Source organism: Petaurus breviceps, unplaced genomic scaffold (genome assembly GCF_028583685.1).
Source record: "Petaurus breviceps papuanus isolate PSGF00001 unplaced genomic scaffold, PetGlider_PUasm1.0 243, whole genome shotgun sequence".
NCBI classification, from domain to species: Eukaryota; Metazoa; Chordata; class Mammalia; order Diprotodontia; family Petauridae; genus Petaurus; species Petaurus breviceps.
In genome coordinates this window covers 628,189-648,951 of record NW_027185931.1, presented here as the reverse complement: position 1 = coordinate 648,951, position 20,763 = coordinate 628,189, and the positions used below count along the sequence as shown (strand labels likewise).

At 45.0% G+C, this 20,763-nt stretch overlaps 2 protein-coding genes and 2 pseudogenes across 2 annotated transcripts in view; 1 reads left to right on the top strand and 3 right to left on the bottom strand.

Annotated features, from left to right (window-relative positions):
- The window catches only part of LOC138167634 (zinc finger protein 184-like), a 103,409-nt gene that overhangs the window by 43,685 nt on the left and 38,961 nt on the right, over window positions 1-20,763 (bottom strand). The window lies entirely within an intron of this gene.
- Window positions 1-20,763, bottom strand: part of LOC138167639 (zinc finger protein 184-like) — an 89,582-nt pseudogene that overhangs the window by 66,139 nt on the left and 2,680 nt on the right.
- On the top strand, window positions 526-8,162 carry LOC138167643 (zinc finger protein ZFP2-like). Its single transcript, XM_069096578.1, is given in 5 exon segments — window positions 526-558; window positions 1,072-1,563; window positions 4,208-4,334; window positions 6,372-7,050; window positions 7,052-8,162. Coding segments are annotated over 5 exon segments (2,124 nt in total). The 3' UTR covers window positions 7,845-8,162.
- Window positions 9,403-11,488, bottom strand: LOC138167642 (ganglioside GM2 activator pseudogene; annotated as a pseudogene).

Sequence of the window (20,763 nt, the reverse complement as noted above, 5' to 3'; positions counted from 1 at the left end):
AGGGGCCCCCACCAGGGTCCCTGGAAACCACCTAATAGGCCAAAATAGTGAAGGAACGTTTGACCTGTGTTGCTAGAAACATGCCCCAGAGTCAGGTCTGTTTATGTTTGTATCCAGGGCTTTGCTAGGTAATCAAGGCTTCACTAGAAACAGCATTACACCCCCTTGGAACCACATTTTGTTGTTAGCTACACCTTATTCTATAAAAGTGTACCTTTCAGAAGACTCAGTGCTGTCTTCCCTACTGGGGAGGCTGTCACTGGCAGGTTAATAAACACTCCTATCAAATTATTATTGGCTTTGCTGTCCTGTTTCTCGGTTGTCCACTTCAGCACGAGAGACAGTCTCCCAGGAGATCCCACTTTGAAGACCTCCCCCAGTAGCTGGGTAAACCAGCATTTATGAAGTGCCTACTGGATTCCAGGCACTGGGACCTGGGGATTGGAAAGCTGCTTGGCTCCAGGTGCCTTGATGACAGAGAGCACAGGAGGAAGGACCCATTTACCCCGTGTGACCCCAGACACCATGTCAGGGAACACCACCAGGCTGCTTACCTCGGTGGGCCCATTCTGCTCTCTGCTCTAAGCTCAGGCCCCAGGGGTCCCCCCAGGCTGAGCTGGAAGGGAAGAGGGAGCCATGAGGGGGGGCCCTTCCCCTTCCCAGCCCCCAGCCCTGCCTCTGAAACACCCTAGTGTCCCCACCAGGGACAGCTGGTCTGTGTCCAGGACTTGGGTCAACTCTGCGTGCATTTATGTAGTGTCTACTGTATGCCTCACTCCATTCTAGGGGCCAGAGTTGCCAAGGAGGCAGAAAAGCCCAGACAGTGGCCCCCCCAAATGCCTGGTCGTGTGAGGGGGAGGGGAGAAGCTGGGGGAACACCCAAGAAATGTAGGGGGGCAGGAACATATGAAGGAAGCCGGCAGCCAGATGGCAGGAGTGTGAGGGCCCAAAAGCATCCTTGTGGGCACAGGGAGTTGGGGGGGGGCAGGAAGGCGGGAGGTGAAGGGGGCAGGGGCCCAGGCCGTCCTCCTACCTGGCACCCCACTGCACCCCACACGTGCCTGGCCCCAGGAAGAAGCTGGAGCAGGCTTAGCTGCCACACCCAGGGTGCCGTCTGCCCAGAGCACGTGCCTGGAGCCACAGACACGAAGACCTCAGCTGGACTTGGAAGGGGTCACCAGGATCACCTGGTCTGCCTGGACCTCAGGCCTCCCCAGCAGAGGGTTCGACCAACTCATGGGAGAGTCAGCAGGTCTCTTGCTCCCCTGGCCCCGCCCCTCCCCGGCCCCGCCCCTTCCAGACTCCACCCTCGCCCAGGCCCCGCCCCCCTCTTATGGGTTCCCTGGGGTTTCGGTGCCACCCCCTCGCCTAGGCTCCTCCCAGAACCCGCCCCTGCCTCCGCCCATGTCGGCACCGCCCCTTTCGCCCCTCCCCCTTCCCAGAAGGCTTTGCTCCCGTCGCTGGGCCGCTGTCTTGGCTTCTCTGCCCTTCCTCCGCCTCGGGCGTACTCAGGTAGTTCCGGCGTCCCGGGCCGGAGCCGGAGCCGGACTGTGCACGCTGGAGGTGAGGCCGGGCGGAGCGGCCGGCGTGCCACCTGACTCCGTGCCCTGCCCGGGCTCCGCACGAGCTCCGCTGGGGCCTCCTCAGTCTCTGTGGCCTGGGGGAGGGGGAGGGGCGCGTGTCCGGGCCACGCCCCTTTGTCCCGGGCACCAGGAATTGGGGGAGGGGAATCAGCGCGCTCTCCCCTCCCCCGTGACTTAGGGGGGCGCAGCCGAGGGATTAAGGCCTCCTGACCTGCCCGACCTGCCCGGCCCGGGGGCCGTGCCCTCCCTCCCCTGGGGCTGGGCCTGGCTTTGCCAGCGCGGTCGGCGCCCTTGGACCGTCGGCACGGCCGTGACGCTGCGCAGAGGGGAAACTGAGGCCCGCCCGGAACCTTCCGGGCCTCGGGGCTCGGCCCCAGGGGGGAGCGGGGCCGCGATCGCTCTGCCCTTGCCGCTGCCCAGCCACGCCAGCAGCCCGGCTGGTCAGTAAGCACGTGTGAAGGGCCCGCTGTGTGCCCGGCCCCGTGCCAAGGCCTGGGGTGCACAAAGGGGCCTGCCAAGCCGTGGGCAGACCCACGTGACATCTAGGAGCTGGCTGTGCCCCGGGTCAGTAGGAGATGGTTCCCTGGGAAAGGGGGAAGGCTTCTGTAGGTCTGGAGGAAGTCCGCAGCTCAGTGATGGGAGTGGAGGAAGAACTTCCCAGACTGGGGGGCCAGCCAGAACGGACCTGGAGGGGCCAGTGCCGCCGGATCAGATGATACCGGGCCAGGAAGAAGGGTGGGAGGCAGAACCGAAGGGGGCTGTGTTAGGAGGAGCTTTGAATGCCAAAGCGCATGTTGTGTTTGTTCCTGGAGGCCCTAGCAAGCCACTGAGTAGGGGATGATGTGATCAGACTTGTCCTTTAGGAAAACTCTTTACTGACTGGATGAACTGTAGATTGCAGTGGGGGAAGACTTGAAAGAGGCAGATCCACCAGTAGCTGCTGGAGTAGGCCTGGGGTGAGGTGATGAGGCTGGGGGCAGTGTCAGAGGAAGGAAAGGGACAAACTTGACTGATGCTGTAAAGGTAAAGTCAGCAGGCCTTGGCACCTTGGTAGATATTGGGGGGTAAGGGGAGGGAAGAGGTGGCAGAGAGGATGACTCTTAGGGTGTGGTCTTGAGATACTGGGAGTGGGATGTTGCCCTGGACAGTAATTGGGAAGGTAGGATGAGGAGTGGGTTTAAGGAGGAAGATAGGCAGTTTGGGCCATATTGAGTTTAAGATGTCTACTAGACATCCGGTTCCTTATGTTTGAGAGGAAGTTGGACATACAGATGGTCATTAAATCCATGAGAGCTGATGAGGTCACCCAGCAAAGTAGGATAGACGGAAAAGAGCAAAGGACCCAGGACAGATGATCTACTGTTAGAGGTCATGATCTGGAGGAGGATCCGGCGGAGGAGAGGAGTGGTCAGAGGAATAGGAGAACCAGGGGAGAAGGGAGTCCAGAAAACCTAGAGAGAATGATCCAGTGAAGACATCTTCCAAGGTATCTAAAGCCAAAGGCTAATGTTAAGAGTAGTCAGGTGGCACACTGGGCAGAGGCTGGGCTGGAATCTGGAAGACCTGAGTTCAAAACCAGCCTCAGACACTCAGTGGCTATATGACTGTGGGTAAGTCATTTCACCTCTGTTTCCCTCACATGCCTTATCTTTAAAATGGGGATAATAATAGCACCTGATTCCCAGGATTGTTGTGAGGATTAAATGAGATAATAATTTTGAAGCCCATTATTATTATTTTATTTTATTCTCTCTTTGGCATTTAGAGCTCTTCACACAATGGCCCTTTCTAGTCTTTTCACATATTACTCCTCTCCATACACTCTACTATCCAGCTTGATATCAGGATGTTCCATCTTTGGTCTCCAGGACTTTGTACTTACTGCCTGCCCCATCACCCTTCTCCAGTAAGAATCCTCTTAATCCCAGCCTCTTCCTCTCAGAATACATGGCTTCCCCTAAGATTGAGGTGAAGGTTCACTTCCTCTAAGAGACCTTTTCCAGGGTCCATTCAGGACTGTTTTTTTTTTTTTTGTGTGTGTGTGCATCCTTAGCATGTAACCCATACTTTAGCAGACTTCCAAAGAAGAGCCTGAGCTATTGGAAAGGAGGCATCACGGTCTGGTGGAGAGAGCTTTAGATGGGGTCTGTATGAACCTGAGCAGTCCACACAGCCTTTTCTTAGCCTCTGTTTGCCCATCTGTGAAGTAGGGATAAAGAATATTGATCTTTCCAAGGTGGTTGTGAGGAAAGTGTTGTCTAGACCTTGTCTGTCAGTAGTCAGGTACATGTTGTTTCGCCCACTAGACTGTGAGCTCCATGAGGGCAGGGACTGCTTTTGCCATCTTTGAATCCCCAGGGCTCAGCACAGAGCTGATAGAGGGTAGACACTTCCTAAGTGCTTATGTTCTTGACAATGACTATTCTTTTGTTTCATGATTCAGAGCCTGGTATAGCCTCAGGCATGTAGTAAATACACCTGAAGATTTTGCTCTGAACACTGAAACCTGAATATAGTAAGACTATAGTAAGAATCAGTCCTTCTCGTTCCTGCCCCCTTCACCTCCCTTCCCATGTCCATCAGAAGTATGGTCCCTGTCTAAGCACAACATTTCTTTGTTTCAGGAATCAGTGACATTCAAGGATGTGGCTGTGGTTTTCACCTGGGAGGAGTGGGGCTACCTGGACACTTCCCAGAAGGAGCTGTACTGGGAGGTGATGCTGGAGAACTACAGGAACTTGGTCAGCCTGGGTAAGGAGGCTACTATGGATTCTTGGCATCTTCCCATGAAAGTTTGTTTGCTTCCTTCTCCTAGTGCTGTGTCTAATGTTCAGCACTGATGCTTTGACCTGTAAAAAAACCTCAAACCCAAGCATTTGTTAATCATGATGAGGCTAAAAGACAAAGTGTTTGTGCTTCTGGTTCCAGCCAAAGAGCTCTTGCTCTGTATGGCTGGAAACCAGCTGCTTTACTGTGTTATCCCACTACAGCTCCCTGTTCATTCAGGCCAGAGAAGATTTCTAAAATCTTATGACAAATACTTGAAGTCAAGAAATAATGTCTTTCTGAAACCATTTCCATTCTTTGTCCCATTCCCATATCTTCCCAGGAAAATAAACCAATCACCTTTGAGATTTTTCTTTATATTCTTCTACGGTCCCCAGACTTCCTGGATCTGCCTAGTTTGCTCCTAAGGGCTGAGATGACTCTCTGTCTCTTCACTTTGCCATTTCCCATGACTGGGCATCATAGTTTCAGAAAAGGTTCTTTGGATGCCAGTATGTGTAGTTCTAAGAAACAGCTCTCCAGGTGAGTGAGGAAAGGCCAGGCACTTGAGTATATGATACATCGGCTAGTCACTTAACTCACAGCCCATTTAAAATGGGCATAGAAATCTCTTTTCCAGCTCCCCAGACCTGTGGAGAAGAGCTGAGGGTGCCTGACCTAGGCTTCTTTCGTAGAACATCACGCAGTCCATTTACTGTTTTTTTCTTTCCACTCATATACAGATTCTTCCAGTCTGAGGAAAAGAGTTATTATGCTCAGAAAGGCAGGCAGTTGTCTTATCACAGCATCTTTTCAGGAAGGGACCTCTTGGACCTCTTTGGTCATTTAGGCCAATGTATACCTGTGTAGAATCACCCTCCTCTGCATCCCCACCCAGTGGCTTTTCCCTCCAAGGTCTGTAGTCTTGGAAGCAAGAGAGCCATAGGGCCTGAGGGTATAGCCAGGGGAGCCAACTTATGATTTATTTTTTATTTCAGTTGACAATCTGGGCCTGAAACAAAGGACACCATTCTGGATTTGGACATTTATATAGAGGCATCTTCCTTGGAAAGCCTCACAAGGTCTTCACATTGAGGGGAGCCCAGGTCATGCCATATCTGAAAGGGATCAAATCAATGACAACCATTTCAGATGAGTAAAACTATCCAAAGGAAATTTCCAAAATTGGTGAGGGGCCGTGAATGAAACAGATATGACAGAAGCATCTATGTGAGGCTCATCCTTTTTCCACAAAATAGATGTCTATCTATAGGAATAAAGCTATATAAATATGCTACATGGAGAAAAAGCTTCCAATTCTCTTCAGACTTAAGGATGTGTAAGAATAAATCACTCTGAGTAGCCTGTCAGTTTAATGAAATTGGATAGTTCCTCTAATCACACCATATTAGAAGTGATAAAATAAATAATAGATGGAAAATACATGCAAATATTTAATCTCAGAAGAACTCCCCTTAAGAGTACCTAGTACTTGATGTCAGAGACTTGGTGTTGGAAAGAAAGCTTATGGGGACAAAACTGTTGAATGGAAGTTTTCCTCTAAACCTTATTCAACCTCACTTTATTCTGGACAGAGAAATCTTCTATTATTTAAAACTTATTAAAACACACACATGCACACTCCTCCCCGCCCCCCCCCCCCATTTATATTTTTCAAAGAATATAAGGATTGTGGAAAGCTCTTCAGGCAGAACACAAAATTAATTGAACAGAGAATCTATTTCCCTGCCTTATTTCCTTTGAGTTAATTAATGTCTTTTTTCTCTTTTGAATATTTATGAACTTGACCACAAAAAAACACATTATTATTGGGTCATATGAAAAAGTATGGCGAATAAAAAAAATTAGAAGACATAAAACTTGCTATTGATTCAAGTGAAAACAATTTATTAATTTACTATAGTATATTATATATTATTGAGGAGAGTGAAGAATAGAGAAAAACATTTATTCAAGGAAAAGGGGGATTTACACTTCTTTCTTTCTTTTTTTTTTTTTCAGATTGGGACACTAGGCCTCAGATCAAGGTATCAGATTTAAAGACGATCATTTCTATGGATGACTTATCCCAGCAAATGTTCTCATGGGATAATCTGTGCATCTCCAAGTTTGGGGAAGCCCAAGAGTATTATGGCAAGATAAGGAAGGAACAGAGCAACGAGGAGAAACATTCTAGACAAATAAAAATAATCCAAGAAAAACCTGATGAAATGAGAAACTGTGAATACAATGAATATAGAAAAATCTCAAGTCCAGAGGCAGTCCTCTTTCCACAACAGGAATTATCTGTGGTAATGAATCTCTACAAAAGTAATAGCCAGGGAAGGAGCTTCGGAGTATATTCAGACATAAGACAATTTAATATAATCTGTTCAAAGAAGGATTCTAAAGATAATGAATATCAGAAAGCCATCATTTATGATTCTGATTGTATTGAAGAACATAGAATATATGCTGGAGAAAATCTTTATGAATGTGGGAGGTCTTTCCTTCAGAACATTGAATTTACTTCTCACCAGAGAACTCATACAGGAAAAAAGATTTATGAATGCATTGAGTGTGGGAAGGCCTTTCGGCAAAACTCATATCTTATAAAACATCAGAAAATTCATACAGGAGAGAAACCTTATCAATGCAGTGAATGTGGGAAAGCCTTCCGATGGAGCACTAACCTTTTCTCAGCACCAGAGAACTCATACAGGAGTAAAACCTTAGGAATGTAGTGAATGTGGGAAGACATTCTGTCAGAAGGCAGACCTTAGTCAACATTATAGAATTCATACAGGGGAGAAACCTTATGAGTGCAATGAATGTGGTAAGTCTTTTCGACAAAAGACAGATCTTACACAACACTACAGAATTCATACTGGAGAGAAACCCTATAAATGTAATGATTGTGGGAAAGCCTTTCCTCAGAGCACAACACTGACTCGACATCAGAGAACTCATATTGGAAAGAAACCTTATGAATGCACTGAATGTGGGAAGGCCTTCTGTCAGAGAACAGAACTTATTCGACATCATAGAATTCACACTGGAGAGAAACCTTTTGAATGTTTTCAGTGTGGGAAAGCATTCTGTCAAAGGACAGATCTTAATCAGCACCATAAAATTCATACTGGAGAGAAACCTTATAAATGCAGTGAATGTGGTAAGACCTTTTGCCGTAACTCACAACTTACTCAACATCATAAAATTCATACTGGAGAGAAACCTCATGAATGTAATGAATGTGGAAAGGCCTTTTGCCTGAGGGCAGATCTTAATCGTCATCTTAGAATTAATACTGGTGAGAAACCTTATGAATGTTATGAATGTGGGAAGGCTTTTAGCTGGAGCACAACGCTTACCCAACACCAAAGAATTCATACAGGAGAAAAACCTTATGGATGTAATGAATGTGGGAAGATGTTTCCCTGGAGCACAGCACTTACTCGACATTATAGAATTCATACTGGAAAGAAACCTTATTAAAACAACAAAGTAAGGCTTTCCTCTACAAGAACTCCTTAGTAAGTGTACGTAATACTGAAAAGGAACCAAAAGAATGTAGTACACTCAGAAAGCCCTTCAGTGAATGATGGTGAAGCATTTCTTCTCAGTTGAGGGGTCATGGGATAGAGATGCAAAAAAAAAGGCATGGAAAACTTCAGACAACATGTTGAAATCTTTTCTTTGACCACATTTACTTATTAAAAGGAACTCTTTATTGGAGAAGGAAAAATAAGTGGTAAATGACAATATATTGTCCGAAAGAAACTCTCATAAATAAATTATAAAAATGAATCCCTTCAGCCAGAGTGTGAAACTTCCTGAATATCATGCTTTCAGTGTGAAAGACAGGTGAGTTGACACAGGTTGGTGGGATTATAACTGGTTTAACAGCAACTTGGAAAGTGGTCAACACTCAAGCCCTTTGAGGATCTGGGTTTAATTAATATTTCTGCCATTGATATTTTTTGCCATTCCCTTGATATTGTATGTGTAAAATACTTCGCAAACTTAAGAACATTATAGAAATGTAATATCTTGTTATTAAAGACATATGATATGCCCATCAAGTCTTCAGAGGGAGGTAGTGTGATTTTGGGATGTGTTGAGTTTTAGCTGCCTATGAGACGTTGAGTTAGAATCATCTAGCAAGAAACTGGAAATCTAGGAGTAGAATTCAGTTAAATGATGGGGACTGAAGTTGAGTTGCCGGGTGTTGAGCAGTGGGGGGTGGGGGTGGTGCCAAAATGGAGACAAGAGTGGATAGCTTTTTCTTGGAGTTTGGCTGTGAAAGGGAAAGAGATAGAGGAAGATAGCCTGAGGGGAAGGTGAAGGCAAATAAATATTGTGCTTTTGATGGTAGCCCCATCTCCCAGGCAATCTTCATTTTCAGTCTCTAGGTAATCTCCAAGTCTTTCTTCTCCTTCATCACTCTCCCCTGGGTTCCCCATGTCCAACCAGTTGTGTTGGCCTATAATTCCAGCTCCACAGCAAGAATTTGTATTATGCTTTACTCGTTCAATCATGTTCCTACTTCAGGCCTTCATGACTTCATCCCCCGCTCTCTCCTGTACCTCCATATCTAACAAAGAAATTGCCTTCTCTGTGCCCAGGCCGATCCCTCCCTATGTACCCTTGATCCATTCCTTCCCATTGTATTCAGCTAATTTTGCCTTGCCATCTCTTCTGCTTAACTTTATTTGTCCTGTGTTCTAGTTATATCATTCCTCTCCCTCTAACCCACTCGCCCTTCAGAAAAACAAGAGTACCTTCATTAAACCTGAGTCACCCAGTTATTATCCTTCATGTCTCTCGCAGACAAACTCTACCTCATCCGCCTGATGACTTCATTAGGTCTCATAAGTTTTTCTTTTTGCATGTGACTCCAATTTATATAGCTGGCCTCAGTCTCCTCCCTAAGTTTCAGTCTTGGATATCCAGTTTTTGTTGGGTATTTGAAACTTATGTTCCAGAGACCTCTCAAACTGAATATATCTAAAATATGTCATTATGTTTCCTCCAAGATCAATCCTCTTACCTATTTCTTTTTTTTTTTTTGTAGAAGAGTAAATACAGATTTATTTTTAGTCCAGTTTTAGTTTACTGTGAACCCCTGGGGGTCACCCACTGGCCCTTGTGTACCCTGTGTAGAAGTGGGCTAGGACTGAACCTCAGGCTCCAGCTACTCCACCCCTCATCCACATCCCTTTCCCTTAAAGAGGGGTATGGTAGGATGAGGGGGGTCATAGCTGAGGAGCTTTGGCAAATGTTCTCAGAAGAATGACATACACCTCAGGACAACCTCTTTGGTCCATATAGAAAACCTAGTGCCTGACACTTAGGCCACTGGCTCCCCGGTTAGAAAAAGTGGATAGTCACTGCTACCAGGGCCTCCTGGCTGGATTACCAGCTCAGGTAACTTTCAAGATGAGCCAGGGTTGCTATCTGGGGACTCCTTCCAAAAGGGGTGTGTGGATCCATTTTGTGTATCTACTATTGGCTGCTGCTTTTCCAGAAAGCACAGGAATAAATCCACTCATTCAATCAGAAGCCCCTCCAAAAGAGGGAGGCACTAGGGGGTTGGGGAGGGGGAGTGGAGAAGCTTGAGTGGGAGGATCATTAAAATCAGAAAATATATATAAAGGTCTTCCAAGTATGTAAATGTTAGCTATTATTATTTTAAAATAATTAATTTGCTTTAAAAGATCCTATGCTGAACTGAGAAATAATACTGATCATGAAGGTGCTTGCTTCTCAACACTAAAAAAGTAGGCCAGTCCTTTGAATGGGTTTCCCCTTAGGAGAAGAGGCCTGGGAACTGCTTGTGCTTAGCTGCTCATAGACCATAGGCCTGGGGAAGAGGGAGAGGCCTGCGCTGTGTGGGAAGAACAGAGAGGTAGCTGTCCTGGGAATGAAGGAAGCTGGGAGGTCCAACAAGTGAGTAGAACTGGATTCTTGTTCTAAGCAGAGATCCGCCGCTGAGGCTGGAGTAGGTGGCTAGACAGCAAAGTCAGAGTCCGCTTCACTGACCAGTCTATGGAGACATGCATCGTGGTCTCTCATTTCTCCGCGAGAGAGACATTGATCTTGAAACAGCCCAGACCTGCATCGCGGTAGTCGCTGCTGCTGAGAGAAGGTGGCAGCTTCACAAAAGGAGGTATTTGGAAGCTGGTCTTGAGCTGAGAATAGGTACCCTTTTTAAAGGGGCAGTGACAGGGCAGGCCATAGGTATGGAGAGGCTCAGGGCAGGATTCCCCAGGTGGAATGAAGGTGTCATTTGTCTCACATATATCTTTATAGGTTGTAATGCCAAGCAAAGGCAACTTCCCAACGTTGAAAATACCAGCATAGGTGCTCTCCATTTTATTCAGTGAAAAATTAAGAACAGAGAAGATCAAAATATGACATCATTCAAAATATAGCATTTACTAAGTGTGATTTAATCAAGTGCTACCCCACCCCAGGACATTACATTCATTTAATCAATCACAAACTCCCTCTTCTAAATACTACTCCACCCCTAGGCTGTACATTCATTTAGTCCCATCACAAAGCCCCTCTTCTCAAATGGAGATTAGTTTCCAATCATAAGTAAAGTACATTCATTTGTTCAATCACAGAGCACAAAAAGGTCAAAAGTTCCCCACCCTTGGATCACAACTGAATCTACCCCAGGGTAGATTCAACAACAAACTTAAGCATAGCACTTAATACCCAAATGGAGGTCTTTTTTTCATCTTGACACAGGCAAGTTCTCAGCAATCTTTGTTCCTGGGGAGACAAAGCTTAGCAAGGCCAGAAGATACATTGCTAGTCTCTTCATTAATTCATTCTCTGTCTGCAGAACAGTCCTAGGACCCTTGAAAACATCAGCAAAACCCTCTTCCAGGATAGGTGCAGCTTCCAATCTTTTTAATACAGGGAATTTGCAGCCAGGACCCAGGAGTCATTTCTTTCTCCAAAGTTACCACTGTCTTCACTGGAGAAATAAGGGGTACATTCATCTTGGTCTCCATGTTAATGTTTCCAGGGATGCTGATAGGAACTGGTTCTACCTCCAGGCTGGTGTTCACTACTGGGTCCGGTCCATCATCACAGTTTTCCCATGAAAAATCACTAACTTCTGATGGGGTTTAGGCTCTGGGAACCTCCTTGAAACTTCCCACTTCACAGGCATTTTTCTGAGGCCATAACTTTCCCTATTTCTTCTTCCAATATCCTAGATTCATAATTTGTTGTTTTCTTTGACTTCTTACCTTCCCTCGATTCACATATCCATTCAATTGCTGAAATTTGGAATTTCATCCTCCATAATGTTTTTTGTATCTCATCCCTTTAATCAAACAGCTATCACTTTAGTTTAGGCCCTCATTAGCTCTCACCAAGATTATTACAACCAACAACCTCCTAAATGGTCTGATCTCATGACTCTTCTTACACTAGATCACCCCCCACACAGCTATCAAAATGACTTTTCTTAATCCCAGACCTGACCATATAACTCTCTTACTCACTAAACCCCTGTGTCCCCAACTTAACCTCTTTAGCTTCAATGGACATTATTCATTCCTCTGTCCAGCCAAAGTGATTTCTGCTCCTACTGATAATAAGCAAGTATTTGTATAGCACTTTAAAATTTGTAAAGCACTTTACAAGTATTTCATTTGATCCTCATAATGATGCATGGAGGGAAGTTGTATCATCCCTACCTTACTGATGAGGAAACTGAAAGAAATAAAGGTTCAGTGACTTGCCCATGGTCATATAGCTGTCTCTCTGTGGGTATGGTTCTGAGGCAGCATTTGACCCCAACCATTTTTCACTCATTCTATTCTTTATCCAGCAGTCTGTCCCTTAACACTGGCTGCCCTTCATGTCTGGAATGTACTTTTTCACCTCTACCTTCCTTGGAGGGCAGCTTAACTGGAGATGGTCCTGGATGCAGTGGGAGACCTTGAACTAAGCTTAGGTCTTTAATAAGTCTCAGTTTAACTGAGGCAACACCTACTCAATGGTTAAGGCCAGGTAAATGAGGCAGAGAATGACCTCTTTTGCTTAGTTAAAAAAAAAATCTGTGAGGGGAAGACCTTCGGGTTGTCTGGGCAAAACAGAAACAATTGCTATTTACATTCAGTCTGAGCCAATCAGGACCCAAGCAATGACTGCTAAAGGGTAGCCTCAGGGGATGCACTAAGTGCACACTCATTTGCAAACAAAAAATCACACACCAACTCTCCAATTCTTGGCTTGCAGCCTTTTCAAATGAATAATTTACTATACATGTGGTAGCTGATCTTGATGCCATTTTCATCCTTGTTGAAGATGTATGACAATATGACTGAAAACATCATGCTAAAAAACATGGGAACAAGCATACAGCCCTGCTTCACTCCACTAGTGACTGGGGAAGCTTAAGAGCATCATCCATTATCCAAAATGCTTGCAAGCATGCCATCATGAAACTGGTGTACAATACCAATGAACTTTTCCAGGTAACCAAATTTCATCATGATCTCCCACAAACCCACATGATTGACAATACCAAAGGCATTGGGGAAGCCAGGTGGCACAGTGAGTAAGAGCACTGGCCCCAGAGTCTGGATGACCTGGGAGGGATGACCTGGGATTGAATCCGGGCTCAGATACTTAGCACCACACCCAGAAATATACTGGCCGTGTAACCTTGAGCAAGTTACTTAACCCCAATTGCTTTAAAAAAAAATACCAAAGGCCTTGATCAGATCAAAAAGTGTTACATCCAGGTGTCTGTTCTGCTTCTGGCATTTTTCCTGGAGTTGTCAGGCAGCAAACACCATGTTGACTGTTCCTCAGCCCTTTCTGAAACCACACTGGTTCTCAGGTAGATGACTATCTTCCAGGTGAGGCATCAGCCTATTAAGGAGGACTCTGGCAAAAATCTTGCTGACAATGATTAAGGGAGAGATCCCTGTGATTGTCAAAGGACAACCTATTTTCTTTTATAGAAACAGACAATGAAGGCATTCTTGATCTTCTGGGGGATAACCTGTCTTGTTATATCATCTGGAAGATTCCAGTCAGCTTTTACATGAGCAATGGACCCTGGGCCTTGTCGATCTCTACTGAAATGGAATCATCAGCAGACACTTTGCCACTGGAGAGGAGCTGGATGGCATTCCAAACCTCTTCTTCAGTTGGAAGTTCAGCTAGAGAAGGATTGATTTCAATTTGAGGTATACAGTCAGTGACTTCAGCATTGGTTAATGATAGTCTGTTATATATCTAGGTGTTCAGTGTTTGGCCTATCTAGGACCATGTTATTGTCACTGATTAGTGTGACTGCATCATTCCTGAGGAGTTGAGATGTACCAAAGGTCTTTGGCCCATAAATAGCCTTCAGGGCATCAGAGAAGTGTTTTGGATTGTTGGTGGTTGGATGTTGTCCAAAATTCTTAAGAGACAACTTGAGACTGTGCTTGTATGGCTTCTTCTGACTACCATATGAAGGCTTGCCCTGTGTGAGTTTTCCATAGAATAGATTTTTTGGCAAGATACCTTTGACATATGGACAATATGGCCAACCCATTGGAGTTGTGTTCTCTACAGTAGAGTTTGAATGCCTGGCAGTTTGGTTCAAATGAAAAGAGGAAGGGATGAAGGGGGAATAGCACTTCCAGACCTCAAAATATAATAGAAAATGGCAGTTGTCAAAACCAGCTGGTACTTGTTAAAAACTAGATTAGTGGAATAAACTAGATAAGGGAAAATCAGAAACAAGCCAGAGAAATATAAATTACCTTGATAAGACCTCCATATATGATTTTAATAAAATTGCTGGGAAACTTGGAAAAAGCGGCCTGGCAAAAGTTAGGTTTAGACCAAGACCTTCAGCCATACTCCACGATACACTCTAAATGGATGCATGATCTTCACATTAAAGATCATACCATAACAAATCAGAGAAGAAAGTTGAAATACCTTTCATCTCTATGGGCAGATGAATTCTTAACCAAACCAGAGATAAAGGCAATTACAAAAGATCAAAGATAAGTCTGATTATATGAAGAGTTTCTGTGCAGAGTTAGCATACCTAGAACAAGAAGGGAAAGCAGTCGAATGAAAAAAAACCCTTTTATCACATTCCTCTTAATAAGGGTTTGATATCCAATATGAACAGTTAAGAGATATATAAGACTAATAGCCATTCCCCAATACATAAGCAGTCAAAGGATATTAGAAAAAAAGTTCTCAAGAGAATTGCAAAGTATTTACAATCATTTGAAAGAATTCTCTAACTCACGAATAGTAAGAGAAATATAAATCAAAGCAACCCTAAAGTTTCACCTCACAATTGGCTGACCCGGGGGAAGGAGAAGGGGCAGGCCCCTATTGGGGGAGAGGGAGTACCTTGGCATTGGGCCCTGATTTCTGAGGCCACTAGTGCACCCAGGAGCACCCTGACCCTTCCTCTTCTTGCTAGGGCCTTCAGATGATGTGGCCCAAGTGTTCTAGAGCTGAGGGGACCTTAGAAATCATTTCTCAAGCTCCCCCTCCTCCATTTTAGAATGAAGAAACTAAAGCCCAAGTAGCACTGCTGGCAAAACAGGAATTTGGACCCAGCTTCAATGTCTCTAGGTAAGGTGTACTTTTCTCTCACCAATATTTGGGGAATGACTTCTCTGAGCAATACCCTCTCCCAAGCCCTGAGGGGCCACCAGAAACCTGGAAACACACCAACTGGTTGTGATCAAGAATGTGGGATATCCCTGGACTAGCCATTTAAGGCCAGATGGGGCCTCCCAGGTCAGCCAGTGCCAGCCCTTCATTGTTTATTGAGGACAGGAAGCTGAGCAGCCCAAGGTAACACATCTGGGGAGAGGCCCAGCTGAAACCAGTTCCTCTGACTGCCTCCATCTTTCCAGTTCAGACATTTCCTTATCTAGGGCCCCTCCTAGCTCTGATATTCTCTGTCCTAAAACCTCTCTCCCCCCCCCCCCCCTAATATTCCCTGTTCTTAGGTCCCTCCCAACTCTGAAATTCCTTGTTGTAAGGTCCCTCCCAGCTCTAACATTCCCTCCCTGCCCTGACATTCTAAGATTCTTTCCAGTTCTGACATGCTCTATCATAAGGGCTTTCTTAGCCCTAACACTTTTTTGTTAAGATTCCTCCCAGTTCTAAGATACTTTCCAGCTCTGACATTCCCTGTTCTAAGACCCCTGTTCTAACATTCACTTTTCTAAGGCCAGTGCCCTCCTGATATTCCCTGCTCTAAGATTCCTTCCAGTCCTGACATTCAGTGCTTTAAGGCCCCTGACTTTAGCCTGAGGTAAATGATCAGTAGCTTCAGCATTGACTGATGATGGTTGTAGCACCAATGCTATATTCACAGTGCCTACAGAAGCTATGAATATGCCATCGTTGATTCTGAATCACAAACTATAACAGACTCCAAGTAGAAGATAGAATCAAAACATTTATTCAGACACCACAAAGCTGAATTCTAACACCAGAAAGCCAAATCCATCATAGCAACAAAGAAATCTATATACAATAACAATGCAGAGGGCACAACCATGCCCAAGCCTTCCCCCTGCTAGGGCCTTCCTACAAACCAACATTCACAGCTTGCTGCCTGGTTCCTCTCTCTCCCTCAGCTCTAACTGCTTTGACCAACTTCCTCTACCCTTCTTTCTCCTCCCACTAGACTCATGTGATTCAGACTTCCATGGGATTTGAGCAGATCACATGGGCCTATTAATGAATGGGAAAGATCTTCCATTAAGCAAAAATACATTAACAATACAATGACCTATTGAGAACACTAAGTGGCAACTAGGAAGCCATGGAGGTTCTAGAACAGGGGAGTGATCTGCTCAAACATGTCCCTTAGGAATGTATTAGGAATTGTCTAGAAGATGGGTGGGAAAGGGGAGTGACTGGATGTAGAGAGGCCAATTAGGGGGTGATCTTAGCAGTCATAGGGTCCTTGATTTGGAACTGGAAGGGAACTCAGAATCCATCTGATGCAACCTCTTAATTTTCTCTATGAAGACTGAGTCCTAGGGTGGTGAAGTAACTAACCCAGATCACACAGTTAGTAAGCATGAGACGGGAATTTGAACCATTATCCTTTGCCTCCCAAACCAATCAGCCCGCTTCCCACTGGGCCACATCATAGCCTGTAGTAACAAGGGCAGAGGTGGTTCTCTACTCCGGCCCACCCCCCCGACAGCTTCTCTGGCTTCCTTCAAGGCCCAGCTACAATCCCAAGTCCTACAGGGAATCTTTCCTGGGCCCTCTAACCCCTAGTGCCTTCTCTTAGGTGGGTCTCCCCAACATCTGGCACAGCTTCTTCAAGTACATTTCAAAGAAACAAAATGGGGAAACTGAACCAGAGGGATCCTACCTTAGGCTAATGCCAAGGTATGTCCTCTTGGCTTTTTCCAAGGTGCAGACTTCCACCTGTAACAATTCAGAATCACATTCTCTCTGAGTAGCTTATGGAATTTCTCTCAAATGGGGTATTCCTGACTTAATGACAACTATACCTAAATTCAAACCTCAAAATAAAATCAGTTACAGTCCCAAGAGCTTTTACCTCAAATGACAAGTTTCACTAATAGCATAGGGCTAGATACAATTACTTTTACTCTAATGAAGTTGCAATAAGCAATAAAAATATACCAGGACTTACATACACAAGAGATTTCACATAACATCTTTCATTTGTGTTTCTTTTCCTTCTCAAATTCAAATTTGTCTTGGTGTAAAGACCGATTGTTAGAAGTCATTTCTATATTATACATAAACTTGAAAATTCTCAGTAAGTCAAGTTCATTGTTTAGTAACTACATAACCCAAACAAGCTCTATTCCCAGGGCTCATGATCTTGCCTACACAGATGGTTTCTAAGAACCTGGCAAGTTTATAAGATAACAAGAATTGACATGGATCCCAGAGAAGGGGCTGATCCTGATGCTCCTGCCTGTCCACCCCATGATATTTTATACCTCCAGACTGATGTAAACCACATACTTGCTGGGTGGCAAGTCCTCTATTTTCAGTATTAATTTAGTTTGTTTTGCCCTGACTGGATTCCTTCCATGGTTACTCACATGCCAGAATGTCTTTTGGGGTTTCCAAATAGCATTCTGTACCAGTATCTCCCAGGGCAGACACAGTGTGCTTATTTTTAGGACCCCAGTATATGGTTACTGGCACATGGAGCCTCTGGTCACCCTGATAGCCCTACATTAGAAATGACTGTGGTTGTCTTCCTAAGGGAGGGGAGTAGGGGGTATCCACCCCATCTACCCTTAGAGTTGCCATGGGCTGTGCTTTTTGACACCATCCCCTATGCCCCCAAGATAGAAAAGACTAATCTTGCTACACACCCTCATACCCCAAGGAGGACTGCTTTAAACGGACAGAACCGATCCAGATAAAGCTTTTACCTCATCCCCTCCTTTCCATACACAGCAATCAATTACCAATTTTAGTTTTTAACATTAAAGTGTCCAACACAGAGCCAACCCTCCACATGGAGGCCATCTAGGAATTCCACTGCTCCCCCCTCCCATACCCTACTCCCTCAGCATTCCATTAGTATCCTGCCCAACTGCACCAATTATACTTTTCAGAATTCCTGTTTGGGGAAACCTGTATTTCCCTCATAACCATGGGGTGTTCCGATGACAAAGGAAGAGACCACAGGGCTCTAGACTGATCATAGGTGGTAGTTTAATCAATTATTATGAATACTTACAAACAGGGGCAATCTTTTTTTTAATGTTTTTTTTTGTCATAGTTTTTATGTTTTTTCATTTATTACTGAATTTTATGGCTTTTCTCCAATCAGCACCTTACAATGTTGGTCTCTACCTAGTTTTTGCCAGATAGCTTTCCAAGTTTCCCAATAGTTTTTGTTGACTACTGTTGCAGCAAGCACCCTAGTATACCCAGGGTGGCTGCCAACACAGATTCTTAGATCTGCTTTTCTAAAGGAAAACAACTCAAAATGGGTTAACAATCTTGCTTTAATCAATCAAACATATATTGTTTACCTAGTTCAGGGGGAAAAGGTCAGCACCCTGAACTTCAGAGTATACAGAAGTTACAAGACAGAGAAACATTTCAGCAGACAGGCTTCTAAACTGTCCAAACATTACATACATCCAGTTACCAGAGGGAAGCATCAACATCTGGGTTTTCAAAGCCCAACGGCTGCCCATAGTCTCATCTGGTCAAATTACACAACACTTCTCAAAGCGAGCCCCAAAACAAAGTCTCACATCAAGGTTTATATAACCTTCTCCAGGCTCAGAGAATGTAACAACCCTCTTGACTCATTGCCCAATCACAAAGTATCTCTTGAAAAACAAGCCTTGCACCACAGGCTTCAGGTGCACTTAAGCCTAGGGCAGGGAAGATCTTAAAAATTTACATTCCTATAATAACTACTGAGTTCTTGTTGCAGTAACTGGGTCCTGACTGGTGTTTGAAAGTGTGTGAAAGTGTTTGAAAGTGGCTGCTCCTTAGTGACATAGCTGGCCATTTCATTTAATCTCCTCAGCCCTCATTGTCTTCCCAGAAATTTCTGTCCTTATTCTGGAAAATTAGGGATTTCGAATAGATAATCACTCATGTCTCTTTCATTCCTAACATCCTATTTTCTGTGTACTGTATTGCTTCTGTAAAAATCAACAAGTGTTTATTAAGAGACAGTTCAAGAAGTGGGGCTATTAAGAAAAAAGGGAAAAAAAATAAACTGACTTCAAGCTTCTATTATCCCAAGGGGAATAATATGTGTAGGATTTTCAGATTTTCTTTGGTTCTGTTAACGAGTCACTACTGTTTACCTTCTGCACTCACAGTTGGTTCTTGCTTTGAAGCAGGCAGTGCCTTTTTATTCATTGAAATTCCAACTTGGTAGTTGAATGGAGTCAAGAACCTTGGCCCTCTGTCATCAATTGGCCAATCTCCTCTCAGAATATGAGCTTAGATTACTGTTCATGCTTCCTGGCTATCCTTTCCCTCTGTCTTGGAGCTTTTGCTTTCCACCATTTTCAAAAAACCCTCTATAAATGTGCTAGTGCTGGGATCAGATTTCAGTGTCCTAGACATGACAGGAGGTAAGGGAAAGTGCAGAGTTTGTAATTAAATGTGAATTTGGAATGGGAAAATTGGGGAAAAAAATTAGAAAATGGTTGATGTACTCAATAAGATGGCCGGAGAGGGGAACTCAGAACAATCCCATCCAGAGAGCAAGAACACCAGTGCTTAAGGGAGGAAGTTTGAATTTAAAGGGGAAAACGACTTTGGCAGGTGAATGGAGGATGAACTGGAGTGTGGAGAGGCTGGAGGCCAGGAGACTAAAGAGGAGTCTCTGGTAAGAGGTCAGTGTGAGGTGGCCAGGGCCTGCACTAGGGGGAGGGCTGATCACTGGACAGAACAGACATATGTGAGCTGAGAGAGGGAGGGAGCATCCAAAGGGAACAATGATGCTGCCAGCCTGGGTGACCTGGAGGATGGTGGGCGCCTCCACAGGACCAGCCAGGCTCAGAAACAGGGAGGGCTTGGGGGGAAATCTTGAGTTATCCTGGATTATGGTGAGATGGAGATGCCTATGGGACACCCTGCTTAAAGTGTCTTACTTATTTGTTGTAGATTCAGGAGTGGAGCCCATGGCATTTAATGAGATCCCCCAGTGACAGCCTGGACAGAGAGGAGAGGAGGAGGGCCAGGCCAGGGCCCTGGACAGGCCTCTCAGACAGAGACATGCCATGGAGACAGAGAAGGGAGCAGTGGTCAGACAGGCAGGAGTAGGAGACCAAGAGAGAGCCGGGTAATGAAACTTGTCAGGGAAGGAGGGTGAGGCCTGAGGACAGGCCACAGGACTGGGACATTTGGGGAGGGAGTTAGCAGTTACCACTGGGAGCACCAGAGAGTCTTCTAGGAGATGTCATTTTGAAGACCTCCCCTAGTTGCTGAGTCCAGGGAGCTAAGCCAGCATTTATTAAGTACCTACTGGGTGCAAAGCACTGTGTTAAACACTGAGAATTTTAGAAAGACAAAACCCCAGTGCTATCCAGAAGGAGTTCATAGTATCTAATGGGGGAACAACCTAGAAACAATATTGTATAAATGACAGAGAAAGCAAGATTCCATCAGGGGGTATTGTAGTGAGGGGCACTGGTGTTAAGGGGGAATCAGGAAAAGCTCCTTACAGAAGGACTGATTGGAGCTGGGCCCTGGAGGAAGCTAGGGACCCTCCAAGGTCACCTGATACAACTCCCTAGGGATCTTGTGTGCACCTGGTCATCCCCTTGAGACAAGCCCATGTTTCTGCCTTTCTGGGTTTCTCATGTGCTTCACCCAGGGCCTGCTGCTCAGGAAGGGCTCAATCCACTGTGATCTGGTGAAT